This window comes from Thunnus thynnus, chromosome 24 (genome assembly GCF_963924715.1).
Source record: "Thunnus thynnus chromosome 24, fThuThy2.1, whole genome shotgun sequence".
Taxonomy (NCBI): Eukaryota; Metazoa; Chordata; class Actinopteri; order Scombriformes; family Scombridae; genus Thunnus; species Thunnus thynnus.
In genome coordinates, this window is record NC_089540.1 from 8,601,689 (window position 1) to 8,619,617 (window position 17,929).

The 17,929-nt window shown below is 44.0% G+C and overlaps 1 protein-coding gene across 9 annotated transcripts in view; it reads left to right on the plus strand.

Moving 5' to 3' along the window:
* pard3ba (par-3 family cell polarity regulator beta a) overlaps nucleotides 1–17,929 on the plus strand; it is a 163,752-nt gene that overhangs the window by 51,929 nt on the left and 93,894 nt on the right. For 7 of the 9 annotated variants that reach the window (XM_067583569.1, XM_067583567.1, XM_067583571.1 and 4 more), the window contains 6 exons: nucleotides 649–1,133; nucleotides 2,816–2,955; nucleotides 3,751–3,879; nucleotides 12,118–12,303; nucleotides 15,986–16,156; nucleotides 17,287–17,373. In XM_067583569.1, coding sequence (XP_067439670.1) covers nucleotides 649–1,133; nucleotides 2,816–2,955; nucleotides 3,751–3,879; nucleotides 12,118–12,303; nucleotides 15,986–16,156; nucleotides 17,287–17,373 — 1,198 coding nt within the window. The remainder of the gene's footprint in view (nucleotides 1–648; nucleotides 1,134–2,815; nucleotides 2,956–3,750; nucleotides 3,880–12,117; nucleotides 12,304–15,985; nucleotides 16,157–17,286; nucleotides 17,374–17,929) is intronic. The other 2 variants (XM_067583570.1, XM_067583565.1) reach the window with 1 other exon arrangement.

Here is a 17,929-nt window from a genome sequence, read left to right on the forward strand (position 1 = left end):
GACAAATCCCCCTCATTCCCTGCCTGTGTTATCTCACCACATCTACTCTCACAAAAGAGTCTCTCTCTCTTTCTTCCCTAATTCTTTCCTCTCTCCAGCAGACACACACCTACAACCTCATGTCCCTGTTCTTTGCCTGTTTTCCGCGTCCTCTCTGTGGTGGAGCTGAATGGGTCCATTTAACCGCGTCCTGCTGCGTTGTGTTATGTGAATGTTGTGCTGATAATAGTCTATTAAATCAGTAATAGGAGCCTGCTGTAAGGTCTCCCCCCATCTGATAGGGACCAGAGTGTCCCAAACCAGCTGGAAGAGTCACTTCGTGCTTGATCCAAATTGAAATACAGCCCCATTAAAGAGGCACAAGCCTCATTCACCCTCCTCATTCTCTTTTTTTTCCCCCATTTGTCTGTTTACCCTCTGTGTTCCTCTCGACTTTTGTCTCTTATGCCTTTTTACAATGTCTAACCTTTCCAAAAACTGGTTGGAGTGGTCATGGCTTCAATTAAATGAATTTTGAGTTTTCAGTTACTTCTAACACATATGTAAAGCCTAAAATGTATATATTGCTAATTTCTTTGACTTTCTATTAAGCAGGCCTTATCATCTACTCCCTCATGCCACTAAACCCCATTTCTCCTCTTCCCCCAGGTCACAGGAAGTGTTCCGCCAGGCCATGTCCTCTCCTTCTGTGCATCTGGAGGTTGTACCCGTTGCCAACAAGCCGCGCTATGAGAAGAGCCTGATCGGTCAGCTTTTCACTGGCAACGGTAAAGAGTCCACTTCAAAAGTAAAGAGTCCGATGGTGGTCCGTGCTAAAACCGACCAGTCCAACCAACCGGAACAACCCAAACAACATTCCAAATCGAACACCAGACTAGAAGTGAGGCGACCGGACACGCGCGCCAAGACCCCAGAGCCAGCTCAGGTAAACCCACCACCAGCGGAGCTCCAGTCCGGGTATGGCACCTTGGAGAGAGTCTCTCCCACAAATCCTGCCAGGGCAGCAAGCTCCTCCCCGACACCCAGGACCCGCAGCCAGAGCCCGCTGGCCAGTAAGGGCCCTGTTGTCCCCGGCCTGGCCAACCTTACCAGCAAGAAGGGCGGCAAGAGGATAAAAATTGATCTGAAGAAAGGTAAATGTTCAGCCTGCCTAGTTTAGTTTTTCTGATGTAATAGCAGGTGAACTCGAAGTGGTTGAGCAGCTAACTTGGAGGTACTGGATGTTGTATTCCCCACCAGCACATGAACTTGATAAATTGATTGATTTTTTTTTTTTTTTTTAAAGTCAGACATTTCCAACTCTAGACCCCTGAAAGATGATGATTGTTTACACTGAAAGTAACTTTCCACTGTGAAGATTTTATCTTACATAACCTTACATACAGTCGGGTTGTTTTGCTTTTAGATTTGAACCCAGACTGAATCAGTCTGGCTGCCAAAGCAGCTTTATCTCTTCTCTCTCTAAAACACATCACTGCTGGAGCGCTGATGTGTTGATAGCACGGGGATTGGTTCTTAGGACTGTGAATAGGCTGTGTTCTAGCAACCTGTAGTGTTATGGAGTATTGAAAGGATAGCTGTAATTGGGCTACACGTACACACACACACACACACACACACACACACACACACTACAGGTACCCAGAGAAAGGCAAAAAATATCCAGATGAAAGGATAGAAGAAATTGGGCTCCACACTCTTGAGCTCCAGCTCAAAGCTCTATTCACAGCTGTTTTATTGTTAGTTGCTTTCTTTTCCCAGCACCTTTTCATCCTTTCCATTTTCTTCTACTTTTCCCTCCATCCTTCTTTTGTTTGATTTTTTTTTTAATTTTTTTTTACCCCCCTTGCCTCCCTCTATCCCTTTCACCTGATGCAAGATCAGAGCAGAGGATATTATGGGGTTTCTAACACCTTCTCCCTTGGCAACAAGCTCTTTCTCCCTGTGATTGACAGGCGGTGAGGTTTAGGCGCTAATGTAGGGCAGGCAGAGGCTTAGCTTAGAGACCAGATAGCATCGCTCACCGCCTTTAGTATGCCACGCCGGCTTTGCTCTCCCTGCACACACACACACACACACACACACACACACGTACACACACACACACACACAGAGCGTGGCACATTTCACTCATGGCTTGGGGCTTGTGAGGCCGTGAAAAAGGGAGAGGGTGGAGGCTCTGGGGGTTGATGGCTCGTGCGTGTGTGTGGCCTCGGATACACACACACACACACACGCTTGTAAATGTATACACACAGATAAACGCAGGCTCACACGCACAAGGAAAATCTTTGTGGAAATCACGTTGCATCCCCAGGGAGGGAAGCTAGAGAAGGGGAATTATATCTCTCAGGTTCCTCTCTCTCTCTCTTCCCTCCACCCCCCCACCTTCCTTCCTCCCATCTTCTCCCTCTACCTCCCTTCATCAGCCACCGTTCGGCCTGCTCACACGTGAAATTAAAGGCAGAGTCTGTCTAATCCGGCTAGGAGAGAAGCCTTCTCCCGGCGGCTCAGAGGCTGAGCCAAGCAACAAAACCCCCCAGAGGAAAACAGGCACTTAAACAGTAGTTAATGTGGAGGAAGATGCTAAACCTGGCAACAGGGTTCAGCAGGACTGGAGAGGAGTAGAGAGGGAAAAGTCTGCGGCGAGTGAAGAAGGAGAAAGAAAGGAGAAAAGTGACAGAATAGGGAGACGAGAGGGAAAATTCAATTAAAAGGAAATTAAAAAGTCATAAAATTCATAATTAAGTCTCGTCTGCAGGGGGATTGATGTCCCTAATGCACACCGTGACGCAGGCTGCTTTCTCTCCCGCAGGCACAGAAGGTCTGGGCTTCACCGTGGTAACCCGGGACTCCTCGGTCCACGGGCCAGGGCCAATCCTGGTGAAGAACATCCTGCAGCGCGGTGCAGCCGTCAAAGACGGCCGACTGCAACCCGGAGACCGCATCCTGGAGGTAAGATCGGATCTCGGGCCTGCGAATCTCCCACAGAGTAGAAAAACCAACAGTCACAACAGCAGCAGTAACGGGAACATCATCATTAGTGGTTGGAAATTGAGCTCTATGGCACTCCTGCTGGTTAAACTGGGGAAATGTCCACATGCAGACACATTTTAGGATGACTTTGTCTAGAATTCAGCAGCATTAGAAACAATATTAAAGGTTGAAACAAAGATCACTGCCGTAATTGAAACAATTCCTTTGATTCTAGAGAGATCATGTAAAAAAATCACTATGGTTTTGATCCCTATTTAAGAGCTTGTTCACCTGAATTACAAAAAAGATTTATTTATAGTCTCTTACCTATCGTAGTATGTAACCGTCCAGATAGTTTTTGTTTTACCAAGATATGATATCTCAGATTCCTGCCTCTACTCCAATACAATGGCTGTGAATGAATTTTGTGGGATGACGTGCAACAGCGGTCCTCAGCTGGACCGGAACACTTTTCAGCTAAACTATTTTCTACCAAAGAAACATCAAGATTTCGGTGGTAGGTAGAAATCTCTCAGAGATGAATCTCAAAACACAGACAAGTCAAACTAAAACTGTCACTACAGGTAAGCGAGAAAATGTCTTTGTGTAATTTGGGTGAATCGACCCCTAAGAGTCTACATCTGATCCTCTACTCGTGTAGTTCGATACGTGTTAGTGGAGCATTGCCAGTGGATAATACACTTCTCTTTAATCTACTCCTGTGTGTTTTTTTTTTTTTTCTTCTTCTTTTTTGGTGTGTGTGTGTGTGTGTAGGTGAACGGAGTAGACATGACAGGCCGTAGCCAGGAGGAACTCGTGGCCATGCTGCGCAGCACCAAGCAGGGGGAGAGTGTGTGCGTGGTGGTGGCGCGGCAGGAGGACATCTTCCTGCCTCGGGAACTGGTAAGAATGTGTGAATAGACAAAAACACAGTATCCATGTCCCTCACACAGTGTCCCTTCTCTCTTCTTCTTTGGTCTGTCAGTCTTTTTTTTTCTGCTTCTGTTGATCATCTGTCACCCCTGGTGGTCTTCACTTTTGCTCTTTTTTTCCTCTTCATACCTTTTTCTCTTTCACTTTTCCATTTTTTTTTTAAACATTTCCTGCACATTGTGTCGCTTTTTCTTTTTTTTTTCTCTCTTGAAGGAGCAAACCCTTTTTTTATGTCGGCGCCCTTTTGCCTATAAACACCACACACAAACACACCCAGAGCACGCTCCGGCCTTCCTGTCCCGCTCTGGTTTGTTGACACAGCGATGCCAGAGGAAGTCACACACACGAGCCACAGCGGCCCCGCAGGAAACGTGCGAGCATGTCAGCGCATATCGACACGCCGCGGGTGTAAAGCGACCGTTTACCTGCAGCGGCTGATGGGGTCATAGGTCGCCATCGGGGGCCGTAGAGCTCCCACAGTTTTGACTGCGCCTCACAGGGGACATTTTTATCAATAAACACACACTTTTTAAACATACACGCACACAGCCAGGTGGCCCCTTGAAAGTCACCCGCTCTCTGTAAATAATGTTTTCGTCCATGCGCTTCTATTCTCTCCCCTCTGTCCTCTGTGGTTATTCTGATTATTCCCTCTCCGTTACTTCAAAGAGCTGCGAGAAAAGACGCGCAGGGCTTTGTAGTGACTGATGCATATTCACACCTAGAGTGGCTTCACACACACGCACACACGTACACAAACTCTTAAACACCCCAGTCCTTGATAAAAACTTGAACACAAGTGCTCTTGCACACACACACACATACGAACACATCACACGATCTTTTAAACAGCCAAGTTACTGCTTCCGAAAATAGTTTGCCCTCATTAATGGCCCAGCAGTCTTGGCATAACAAGTGCACTTTGAAGAGCCTCTACAGTCTTCATCTAACAGTTGCTTGTATTTGTGCATTAGAGAGAGACTTAAAGAGATGGAGGGGAGGGGGGGGCAGGGTGGGGAGGGGTGAAGAAAGGCAGAATGAGAGAGAGCCTTCACTCCTGTTTCTATCAAGGCTGTTGAAGTTGTTGGTGCCCCGTGAGATCTTGCTCTTATCTCCAGCACAGTCCTCCACCTCAAAGATGGTTTGATGTCCTTTAAGCACACACACACACACTTGTTTACTTAGACACACATATAACACCACACACATGCACTCAAGAGGTTCTGTGTCATTGATTTCAGATCCTCAGGCCCTTAAACAGCCAAAGATTACATAAATACACAGAGGCAATAACCACTAAAGGGAAAAAGTTCATCATTAAAAGTAGCCAAATGGGCACATGCGCGCACACACACGCACACACTGTCCTTAGCATAAAGTGCTGCGAGATACTGTAACTGCTTCCCAGTCTACAGTAAACACAAACACCATCAATAACTTTCCACAATCCATCAAAATACATACAAAGGCAGAATATTTCTCTCCCTTTTCTTTTCCTTTCTCTTTAATTGGTCGACACTCTCAGCCGCTCTCAAGTAGTAAATTTTAGCTGAAATTTATGTGAAGCACTAGCGAGGAGCAGCTCGCAGCGATTCCGGTCCCACAAAAGAAGTAATGATGATGGAGACGGGCCATCTGCTTCTCCTGTCGTCCTAAAATGTTTGTGTGTAGATGTCTGACTTAGTGTTCGGTGCCCGTGAATATTTATTAGTGTTTTATAGGCTGTAATACCTCATGTATCCACAGAACTATGGTCATATTTGTTTAAAAAAAATAACTATCAGATGCAAATCAGCAGTTCATTATCACAGTTTTACATTCAGTAGCTGCTGAGATTAATTGGCTCAATTACAATTCAAGTTTTCCTTGACTAACCTCACAGTTGCTGCAGCAGATAATGAATCTACAATATGAGCTTATTACATGTATCAGAGTCTTATTTGGTTTTTCTGCAGGAGCATTTTTGTCCAGCTGAAGGCTTTCAGATGTTTGGTTGATTTCATAAAACAAACTAAATCAGATAAGGTAAATAATTAATGAAGCATTTATTTACCTGTTGAAATGTTCCATATCCCTGACTGTGCCTGCAGGTGGTGCAGTAGTAAAGACCCCCCCCCCTTCCCTTTGCTTTGTGGTTAAATCCTGAAAAAGCCTCTCCTGCTTTTCACCTGTCCATGTTTTTTTGACCTGTGGACCACCTACAAAAAAGTGTGTTTACATGCGCTTAACTAACCTGATTAGTCTGCAACCTGAAAAAACAGAAACAGATTCAGGGATTACTGGAAAACTGGGTGACGCATCTCCTGTTTTGGCTGGATAAACCTCATTTCTTGGTCAGGATTTTTACATGTGTGCATGACAAAGTCTTCAGACTCAGAATTATCGCTTTTTACGGCAGCGCAGTCTGATGAAAGGGATCATTACTCCCAGCGGTGACCTTGTATCCAAAATAATTAAATCCAAATTCTAACTAAAACCGAAAGTGACACCAAAATAAATAATTCCAAGTGAGTTGAGTCGACAGCTCAACAGTAGACTATTTGTAAAATTCAGACACAATTGCACCGTAAGGGAAAAAAAACTGTGTGCTCTCACTACTGAGCCTGTTCTCTCACAGCGCTCTTACTCTGACAGTCAAATAAATAAAAAAAAAAGAAAGAAACCCTGCAGGCTGCAGTGTCTTCCACCACTATTACATTCAAAGTCTGGCAGCAACCTTGGTTTAAAAATATGATAGTGGGAAGGGGAGAAATCTCATTACTGACCAGTTGTATGTAAGCAGGAGGTTTTTACACTGATCAATTTCCTGTCTTAAAGCGTTTCTCTCACTAACCCGGTGTCTCGTGTGCATGTAAAGTTTGTAAGTGTGAAGCGCTCAACAGGTTTTTAGCCTTCTCCTCCGTCAAAGGCTATAACGGCTGTTAATTAAGAGCTGTATGCTTCTGCAATGCGTCTCATCATGTAAGAGTAAGGTAATCATTGTCATTATAATCAGCTAGCTTTATATGTCCACTGCAGTTAATCCTTACAACACACCACCTGTTCACCATTGAGCAGACAAATGTGTAAAAGTTTTTCATTTGGAAATACAAAGTGAAAGTTTGTGATATTAATACAATACTTGGAGACAGTGGTAACGTTAGTATGGCAGCACGCTCGTTATGACTGTTAACATGCTGATGATTAGCAGGTAACACCATCCATGTACGCTGTTTGTTCCCTCTTTGTTAGCGTACTAATATTTGCTTATTAGACTGTGTTTTTTCAGGTATTAAGTCATAAAGCAAAGTAGGGAACAAATTAAAATTTTGACACAAGTCAGAAGTTTTAACAAATCTTGTGGTCAACTTGAATGTCTGTACTAAAATTTTAGAGCAGTTTATCTAATAGCTGTCAGGACATTTCACACAAAACCAGAAACATGTCAGGTTTGTTAGGCTAAACCTCCTGAAAGTCATTAACATTCATCCTCTCAGGAACATATTTGTACCTAATTTCATGGCACTCAGCCTGGATTATGACTTCTTTTTTCTCTTCTTTTTATGTTGGATTTACACACTGGGTGGTACACCATTCACTAATTGGAAAAAATATATACATAGATGTATCGGCATGCTATAATTATGCAGTTGGTCATTTAATGAATTGAGGATTTAATGATACTGAACAGCAGAGTGGTTGACAGACCGGCTGACATTACCATGCGCTGTACTGGTATCAGAAGTAGACTCGATAGTGTAAAGTAATGCTAATACTTGACTGAGTGACACAGGGAGGTCAGAGGTCAGATCAGCTAAATAACAGCAGGCTGACACAGCAGTTTGAGTCCAGGTCATCTGGTTAAAAGGCTCGTTTCTCTACTCACCGCACCACACAGCTGCCAACCCGCAAGATTTATATTCTCCGCTCCAGCGTTCATATAATTTTTTATCTCCCTCGTACAAGTAGAGTAGACTTTTTTTTTTTTTTAAGAGGGACTAGCTGAACTGCTGATTGATTAGTTTCAATAGTGGGTATTGATGTTTCATGAGCAGCGCGCGGTTCTGTGAAAGCACTCGGCAGAGCTGGGAGGCATAGTCTTTCAGTGGAGAGAATAACAAAAAAAGCCTGTGAATTAGCCTCATTATTAGGATACAAAAGGACAGCGATTTTTCCTACCCCATCTCCTGTACTCTCACACACACTCTAAGTAATTAAAAACTGATAACTTCTAATCACAGTTTCATTCCTGTCAGCATTTCAGCTTTACCACTCGGCGCTCTCATTATTTCATGGGGGCCTTGTTTTGTTTCAGGGCGGAGATTAGAGAGATGCTTTGTGATGTGGAGAGTTTCTTTTTTGTGGCGGGAGCGTGATATGTGTGTTTTTTTTTTTTTTTGCGTGTGTGTGAGTGAGTCAGGGTGTGTGTGTCTGTAGTAGAATTATGAGTTTGCCAAGGACAGGATGGAGGGGTCACTCTGCACATGGTTGACCCTCAGTTGCCAGCGAGCCTAGTTCAGTTCACAGGAAAAGGGGTTGTCAGGCAGAAAGTGACTTTGCTGTGTTGTCGCCTCTTGTCCGTCTGCTTTGTATTTGTCCACAGATACTTTACATCTATCCCTGTCTTTCTGTCTTCTGTCCTCCAGCCAGAGCTCTTCTTTCACTTCTTTCTCTTTCAGTATCCTCCCTCCCTCCCTCACTCACCAAAATCATCCCTCAATCAGTTATTTTACTTTCCTCTCTCCTCACTGTGAGGTAAAGGTGTAAAAATGGCAAAGAGACAGACATTAAGGCGATTAATTGGCAGCTCCGTCGTCGCCGTCGAGCGTGGCGAGATCTCATCTTAATTGAATGTCGCTCTCACCGCTAATCCCGCCGCTTTGAAACCCCCCATTTAGAAATCCTCAGCAACAAAAGGCTCTGTGTGTAATCGCTGTGTATCACCCCCCTCCTCCCTCCTCCTCCTCAACCACCCACCCAGGGGAAAGAAAAAGCTCATTTTTGTCTTCTCATTTGGGTGTTGAAGAGGGTGGTCTCTCTGCTGGCTAAAAGCTTGTTAAAGAGCCATCGCTGAGGGCTAACAGTTGCGGGAAAGGGGGGGGGGGGTCGCAGAGCGGAGCCAAGGGGTCTCAGCCACCCTGGGGACGCAATCTGCCCCTGAGGAAAGGGCATTAGAGGGGATATTGGAGGGTGTGCGTGTGCCAGCGTTTGGACCACCACTGAGATTCAGTCGCTCGTGTAAATAGATTTAAATCAGCAGACAACTACAATAAATAAACATTTGTGTGACTCCACATTTTTTGATAACTTTCCTCTAACTTGATTTCTTCTCAGAGCCTGCTGTGCTCTGATGTGGCCACCTTCACCTTGTGTGTTACTTCAGTAAGATCACAGAGGTATTCAGAACCTCCCAGGTTGCCACCTGAGTCTTCTCAAGTGTCTTTCAAGCAGGAAGTAGCGGATTGTCTTTGTAATTCCTCTGGTATTGAGTAACAGCACTCCGAAATGCCTTGTTGATAAAAATAAGCCCCGACTGAAAGTCTCTTATTATACTGAAGTAGAAAATAGATTCCATGACTTTTGGAGGAGACGTTTTGCTTGATTTATCTTGTTGTCATCATATCACAGAACACAGAAGAGTGCGCACCACCTGAACATCCTGGGTACGTATATTAAGACAAACAAGACAATTAAAACACATCAAACAGTCAGAGTGTGTTGATTGAGTGTACTGGTGAAAGCCTGTAAACCATATTGGCTGCCAATAGTGGTATGTTGGCAGAAACACTTAAGGAAGCAGCAGCAATATGTTTTTTTTTGGCAGCATTTTCATGTAATTGACTTATAGGTGTTTTATGTGTTTAATTATAGTTTATGACAGTAACAGTTTTTAACATTTCATTCAATCCTTTATTTAAACAGGTAGACTCATTGAGATAAAGATCTCCCCAAGACGGACATGTGCACAAGAAAACATATATGCACAATTGATAACAAACCTAAAATTGACATATACAGAATAATGCTTACAGATTTGAAAAAAAAAAACAATAACAAGTAGCATTTAAAATGCTTAAGTATGATGTTTAAAAGTGTTTTGACAGTTTGTTTCCTGTTTCCTACCAACAGTCAATGATGGTTTCCTTTAACCTTGATCTTGATATTTGATGACATGACGTCTAAAGTAGTTTTGACTATAAACTTGACTGAACCTCATATATAGCTTTGGAAGATCAGAAAACAGCCATTTGAATCATTTTTGTGAAAGTAGCAAGTGTTATGTAAGGTACTGTCACCCCGGTTCTTGTACCTGTCAGGCTCCAATTATCAGGCACTCAGCTGTCACCTATTTAAAATCTGAACCGACTAAATACAGGGTGTCTGATCAGCGTGTGACTTCAGGAATATCTTTGACTTTCCAGGTTTTTGCTTCACTTTTGGGGTTGAGAGCTCTGACTCACACTTTTGAGCTGAGTGTCTCTCCCGGCCTGAAGGCTTTAACAGGCTGTTGTTTTAATTAAGCACCTTGTAGAGGAAGCGCAGAGTAGTGCTGACAGAGGATTTGGGGAGGGAGGGAGGTGGGGGGGGGCGGGCTGGATCCAGCACTTTTACGACGAGGTGGTCGAGGATTTTTTTTTTTCAAAAACGATACCGGGGGACACGTTTGACTCCCACATCCTTCGTCCTTGTGCCACGATGAGAGAGGAAACGTGAACATGGATTCCTGATTCAGTAGCGAGGGCGAGGTGTCTGATGTAAGGCTCTCGCAATCCCGGTAGGAGCACTCAGATCTTTAAAGCTGTGACAACTGTTGCGGCTGGTATAATGTATACGCATATTCCTTCAGAATTCACTTTGACATTTTTTTTTTTTTTTTTTTTTTTTACTTTATGAGTCAGAGTGACAGTTGTCTGTCTTTACCTTCATCATATTTTCTCATCATCTATGCCCTGGATGAACCTCGGAGCTACTTACAGTCTCAACTAGAGGAGACAATAAAAAGATGTGTGAAGACATGCATATACACACACACACACACACACACCCTCTTAACCTCCCATCTCCTTCTTAAAAGAAAAATAAGGCTCGGGGGTGAAGTGGTGTTTGGGCGCACCTCCCCTCCGTAGGCCCTCTTTTTCCCTGGATGACTGAACCTGGCACTTTTTTCCCCTGCTTTCCATTTTGCCATCCTCTAATGACAGACATTTTCCTTTTCTCTTTTGTTACCTTTCTCCCCCCCTCCTCCCCATCCATCTCATTTTTGGAGCAATGCCGCTGTTTCCGCCGCCACGGTCATTTTCTTCACATTAAATAGAAGTGGGTGAGTGGAAGGGGTGGGTGAAAGATTCAGAGAGAGAGAGACCTGTGGAAAGTATAGATGGGAACGAGAGTCAGGGGAGAAAGAGAAATTGAGGGAGAGGGAGAGGCGCGGAGGAGGGAGAGATGTACAGTAACATTGAGAGATTAGGAGGGAGAGGATGAAATGTAAAGAGTGAGGAGGAGGAGGTGTGGGGGGGGTGTGAATGAGAGTAGCGGGTATACCTCAGGGATGGGTTATTACTTTTAAATGCTCCTCTGCGCCTCCATCCTCTCTCTCGCCCCCGCCCCTCCCCACCCCCCTCTCTCCTCTTCCTCTTCCTTTCTCCCCCTTCCTCCCCCACGGTGCTCCAGGAGGAGGTATGAAAAGGTTATTATGTTTCCTTTAGAAATGGCTCACACTCCGTCTGCGCCTTTCATCTCCAAATGGAATAACCTCTCTACAGTAGCTTTCTTCTTTTTCCTCACTACACCTTCATCTCTCTTTCCAGTACACAACACCTGCTCCTCTTTCTCTCTCTCTCTCTCTCTCTCTCTCTCTTTCTGTCTTTCTTTTTTTCTTCCCTGCAGCCTTCTTCCCTCCGACTCTTTAATCCGTCTCTCTCTCTTCCTTCTCGCTCCTTTTTTTTTTTTTTTTTTTTTATCCCAGCGCTTGGTATTGAGTATAATCAGTGTGGTGTAGGAGCATGCAATATCAGTCAGTGCATTAGATATGGTGCTCCTACCTCAATCGTCTGCGATCATACACAGCAGTTATTATGTAAAGTAGGTATTAGGTGTATGTCCTGTCTGGAATAGCAGCTTTTTACATGACCTGTCAAGAAAAAGTCTGAACTTGGGTGAATGTCTTAAATATTTGTTTAAATTCTGTCTCCTTCCTTATTTTTTTTTTTCCCCCCTCCCCTCTTTCAGAGAGGCGATGAAGCTGGCAGCATGGTGTTGGAGGACGGCAGGGAGCAGCTGATGTACGAGGTCCCCCTCAATGAATCGGGTTCAGCCGGCCTAGGGGTCAGCCTGAAGGGCAACAAGTCAAGAGAGACCGGAGAGGACCTGGGCATCTTCATCAAGTCCATCATCCATGGAGGGGCTGCTTACAAGGTAAAGAATCCACATCTGCTGACTGCAACGGGTGCCTCGGGAGCCTTCAGAAGCCATTTTTGGAGGTCTTTTGTATCCTGTTACACCCTGTTTAAAGGTCCATCCAGTGATTTACTACAAATCATCCATACATTCATTGGTTGACATTCTTATATATAATATGAAAATCTATGTGTAATCCATCATAGTAAAGATCTGCATTAAAGGATGATTCCAGTTTGTTTAATTCCAGATAACTTCCAGTTTTAGTATCATAACCTGGGTCTTATTTTCACAGTTTCAACAATCCTTCCTATCAGCAATAATAATAACATTCATCAACACTCATTAGTTAATTCTGAGGTCTGGGAACATGGTGACATCACTAAAAAGAAGTACAACAAGGCAAGAAACACGAGCTATCAGACAAGTTGTAAACAAACGTTTTTATTATTTTATTTTAGGCGCTCTCACTTTCAGTTTTACCTCTAAATAAAGTGGTTTATATAATCTGGTTTAGCTTTTGGTTTATATGAGATTGGCTGAGGAGTGCTACCTCACGAATGTAGGTTTCAAAAAACAGGTGCTCTTTGGATCCAAGGACGTATCATGTGACCAAGAAAAGAGAGAGAGGTTAGATTTCGTAACCAAAAAATAGCAAGGCACGCTGCTGTGCAAAAATTAAAAAGCCTTTAATAAATGGGATTAGCGCCTACGCATTTCAACTCAGTCTTCTTCAGGGCATGTAAAAACAAGTGACAGCTCACAGATATACCGAGGCTGGTGTCAGCTGCCAGGCAGAGCAGCACTGGATAATTGACACAGGTGCAGTCAAGAAAGTGGGCGTGTACATAATTAGATGTGTGTGTGTGTGTGTGTGTGTGTGTGTGTATATATAGATGATTCCTCAGTACAGGTTCCAATACTTCACTGAAGTTGGTTACTTGCAATTCATTCAGGCCTGGACTCTTAGCTTTTGGTTTATTTGCAACCTGTTGGAAGGCCTGACTGCTGGTGTTTGTTGCCTGAGTACAGTCTTATCATTACTGATAGATATGATGGCCAAAATGACACAAATAAGGACTAAATTGTAATAAAACAGAGCAGCAATGCAGAGATGGAGACAAAAAGTAAACCGACTCTTGCAGTTAGATGCTTTGAAAACGTGAACATGGTGTGTGAAACCTGTCGTTCCTGCATTTTAATATAAATGTTTCTATGTAGTCCCAAAATGCTTCATTAGGCTTTTACCATCACAAGGCCCTTTTAGTTTAAAGAGTGCTTTAAAAATACATCAAACAATAGAAATAAGAAGGAACGTTTTGAGAGTCACGCTGCTTTCTTTATTCAGACGGCTTGAACTGATCAGTTGAATTATAGTTTTATCCAGAACCACCGCTTGAACCGAGAATGCTTTTTTTTTTTCTGTGAGTTCTCTGTTTGTTCTGTTTTTGTTCACTCTTTCTTTGTTCGTCCACACTCTTCCTCTCTTTTACTCCCAGACTCTTCTTTCTGATGTCTTTCTCTCTTGTTTCCTCCCATGCCCTCTTCCTTTGCACCCTTTTGTCTCATTTCCTGTCTTTCTCCGAGGCCGCAGCCCCTACCCTCCGCTCGACCTTTGACTCCCGTCGACTCGGAGTGGCCCTGACACATCAGCGCCCCAGCTGTCTTATCTATATCACTCAGTACTCACTTCAAGTTGTGAGCGCATCAGGAAAAAAAAAAAAAAAAAACATCCCGTCTCAGCACTTTGGAGATTCCTCCACTTGGCCTCAATTTCTGGCCCCTCTCACATGTCAAAACTCCTCGCGCCCTTTGTCGCCGCTCCCAGATCTGCAACTACGCGGCGAGGAGGCGCAGAGACAAGTGTGGTGTTGTAGATAAACTGCTGGTCTGGGATCAGGACGGCCAGACAGCAGCTCCCCAAAGTGGCTTCAGAAGTAGTTTTTTTTTTTTTTTTTTTCTCCCCACAACAGCTGCAGATGCGGATAGAGCTCCGACAGAATGGCCCAGTAAGATCCGCGGCTGGCTGGGAAACAGGTTTCTGGGACAAGATACCACATAAGAGGAAGAAAGACATAAAGGAAGAGAGACAGACAGTAGCGAGGGAGGGAGGAAGCCCATTGAAAGAAGACAGCGGGGCGAACGAGCGAGAGAGGGGAGGGAATATAAGAGGGGAGAAATGAGCGGTATCGAACAATAAAAAGATGGAAAGATGCGGAATAAGGGGAGAAAAAGAAAATTGAAAAGTGGAGACACTCAGCAGGAACACAATACATCAGGGTATGCATGTCTGCATATGTGTGTGTGTGTGCGTGCGTCTTCTCCTCAATGTTGATGCATGCTAATGAAAAGCAGCCGAAGGGCCTGATGAGACTTTGCAGTGCCAGGCCGGTGCCGAGGAGGGGACCCGGGCGTCCCCTGAGTCTGACTGACACACAAACACACACACACACATGAACACATACAATCACACAGCAGGCAAAAAAAGGGAGGCGATGTGGAAGAGTCATGGAGAGATCTAACCTATTTCCATTAAAGAGTTTTTTTGGCTCCTGTCAGGGCCTGGGGCCTCAATTATATATATAAAGAAAAAAAAAATTCTTTGACTTTATCACTGATCCTGTCACACGATCCCTTCAAAGATCACGCTAAAGAAAACAAATTAAAATTACATGTAGTGTGCGGCTGCTGCTTACATAGAGAATGAAGAAATTAATAGGGAATATCACAGACACCCGCTGATTTGGGCATAAACATCAATTTTTTATGACATCCTTGGATTTGATGCAGCTGAGAAAATCTTTTTGTGTGTGTGTGTGTGCATGTGTGCGCGTGTGTGTGGTGCCATCCCAGTCTGCAGTTGAGGTCAGTCCAGACGGTGCCTTGTTAATGAGATGAGGTCAAAGGGCAGAGCCGGCCATAATGGACCATTCATGACTCCACACACACAAGAGTGTGTCTCAAAGTGTCTTCATCTTTTTATTGTTCTTTTTTTTTCATTTTGCCCTTTCCAATGCTTTCTTTATTTGATCCCCTCTCTTTCTCTTTTTCTCTCCGTCTCACATGTCCACTCCCTCTCTCTCTCTCTCTCTCTCTCTCCCTCCAGGGCACTATTCTGTGTTGCCTCTATACAAGAGGCTGCTATTTAAAACACTTAGAAGTGATTTAGTGCCCACGGAGGCTATTCCATTAGCCGCTCTATGTATTTATCATGGCTCTCCCACTCTCAGTAGATTGCTAACTCTACAATTTTCTTGCCTTCCCCCCTTTTTCATTTTCTACTCCGCTTTCTCTCTCTCTCTTTGTCATCTCTCTCTCTTACTCTCTCTGTCTCTCTCACACACACACACATATTTCACACCTCTCCTAATTTCTCTTCTCTTCTCTTAAAACTTTATTGGTCACCAATTTTGTGTCTTCTTTTATGTAATGTCAGTTTTGGGCTTTTTACCCCGCCCCCCTTTTTTTTCTCCACCCTAGCATTTTAATGTAATTACTTTTCAGACATTAGCATAAGTGACACCAACAAATGAGAACGTCTTCAAAATGCCTCTAACACCAGTTACTGCCGCGTTTCTTGTGCTTACTACATTAAAATCTGCTGGGTTTGATACTTACTAATCAGTGTCAGTTAAGCTTATTTAGGTGGATTGTCCCTCGAAATACTGACAATAAATGTAAAGTCATTTTCTCTCAACAGGACGGTCGTTTGAGCGTGAACGACCAGCTGATAGCGGTAAACGGCGAATCGCTGGTCGGACGCTCCAACCACGCAGCCATGGAGACGCTGAGACGCTCCATGTCGTCCGAGGGCAACGCCAGGGGCACCATCCAGCTGGTCGTGCTCCGAGCCCCCAGACAGGTACAGCAGGTATCATTAATGTAAACGTTTTTTTTTTGGAATATCATTGGAATTTTGAGATGTGTATTCCAGGCAGGGAACATTTTGATGGGCGTGTTTTGCATCATGTTTTGCATTTTGTCGGATGATTACAACCCATCTGGAGTGGAAACCAGACTGCTATTTAAGAAAACAACATTAACAGACGTGACTGACAGTTTGAGGTCACGGAAGTGCTCGGGCTTAATTGAGGGAAAGTCTTGGAAAAGATTGGAAAGTCTGCATCTGTTTGCATTGAAATCACCACTGTGGATTTTTTTTTTCTTTTCTTTTTTTTTTTTTTACATTGAATGTGAACAAAAACTTTATGCGTTCCCTGTTATTCACTGCAGCTCTTTGCTTTTGAAGTTTGGTGAATGTGGGGCAACGTGTTAGAATTTCTAGACTCCCAGAGTTTGGTTAGATGAATTTGGTTACATGAAACATTTAGGAATGTTTATGCATTATGAAATCATCTGCACATCCTTATACATTCAAAGATTATTCATAAGTAGCTACCACAGTCTTGAAAGCAAAATGACACATCAACCACATTATAATACAGAAAAGACATTCTACTCTATATATTGAAAGCAGTTTTCCTATATGTGGGTTGGCAAAATGAGGTTTAAGCACTTCATAGTATCTTTACAAACATAATTTAACCAATTTTAGAGTGATAAGCAGTGTTCAAAGAGCCCCCAGCGCTCACTATTGTAGTGAAGACTTGTAATGCAGTTTTTGCCTCCCACAATGTAAACACAGCTGGATAAAATTAATGAAAATATCAGCGTAAAAGCTCCCTTTGTGATAGTGACTGTCAGTCTGTATGATTTGTTTGGATGTTAAGTTGATAGCTTTTTGCAAAATCTATATTCTGTGCCAGTTTTCCCAGAAAAAAAAAAAAACTAAAGTGGATGAGTAGATTTAACACATTAAACATGAAGTTTAAGGAGAAGCAGGTAAGAGCTCAATTTCTCAGGAGCCCCTCTGAGACATGTGGCTGTAATAGATACAGCGATGAAAACAGCTGAGCTAGTCACTCCATCCACTTATTCATATACAATACAGTTTTTGAAATTATACATACTCTGTTTTATTTATTTATTTTTTCTCTACAGATGAGTAGTGCCAACCCTGCGACAAGCTACGCCACAAATGTAACATCCACCCATCATCCCAACCCCCAAACTGGCTCCAACAATCAGGTACGAGCAGGTGATGCCTGCCACCAGCAGGAGCAGCCGCCTCCGCCTCAACGCTCCTCCTCCCTCCTCCCCACGCTGAGGAGGCGAGCGTCCGAGCCGTTGCCTCACAGCCATAGGCAGCGTTACACGCAGAGGCCAGGGGAGACGCACACCAGATACACTTATGGTTTTAACCAAAGGGAGAGATGTAGCGGTTACACATTCGGCTTCACGCAAAGGGACGCTGATGTTGAGTATGGTCATGATGAAGAGGGATACACACAAAGAGATGTGTACAGTCCACGCACAAGGTATGAGTTTGGGGCCGTCTCTCACAGCCAGACGCTAAGCAGCTTAAACAGACCCGCGGAGGGAAACTTAAACAGGAGAAGGTACGACTACGGGTACACACACGGATACGCACGCGGCCGAACGCCCGCGGACACGCAGGGTCGCGTGCCGCTCGATAACACACGCAGTCACACAGTAGTCGACGCTCAGGGCAACACGCACATCCGCAAGCCCACACGTGCGCACATCCACAACTCTCAGAGTAACGCTTACACCGAAAACATCA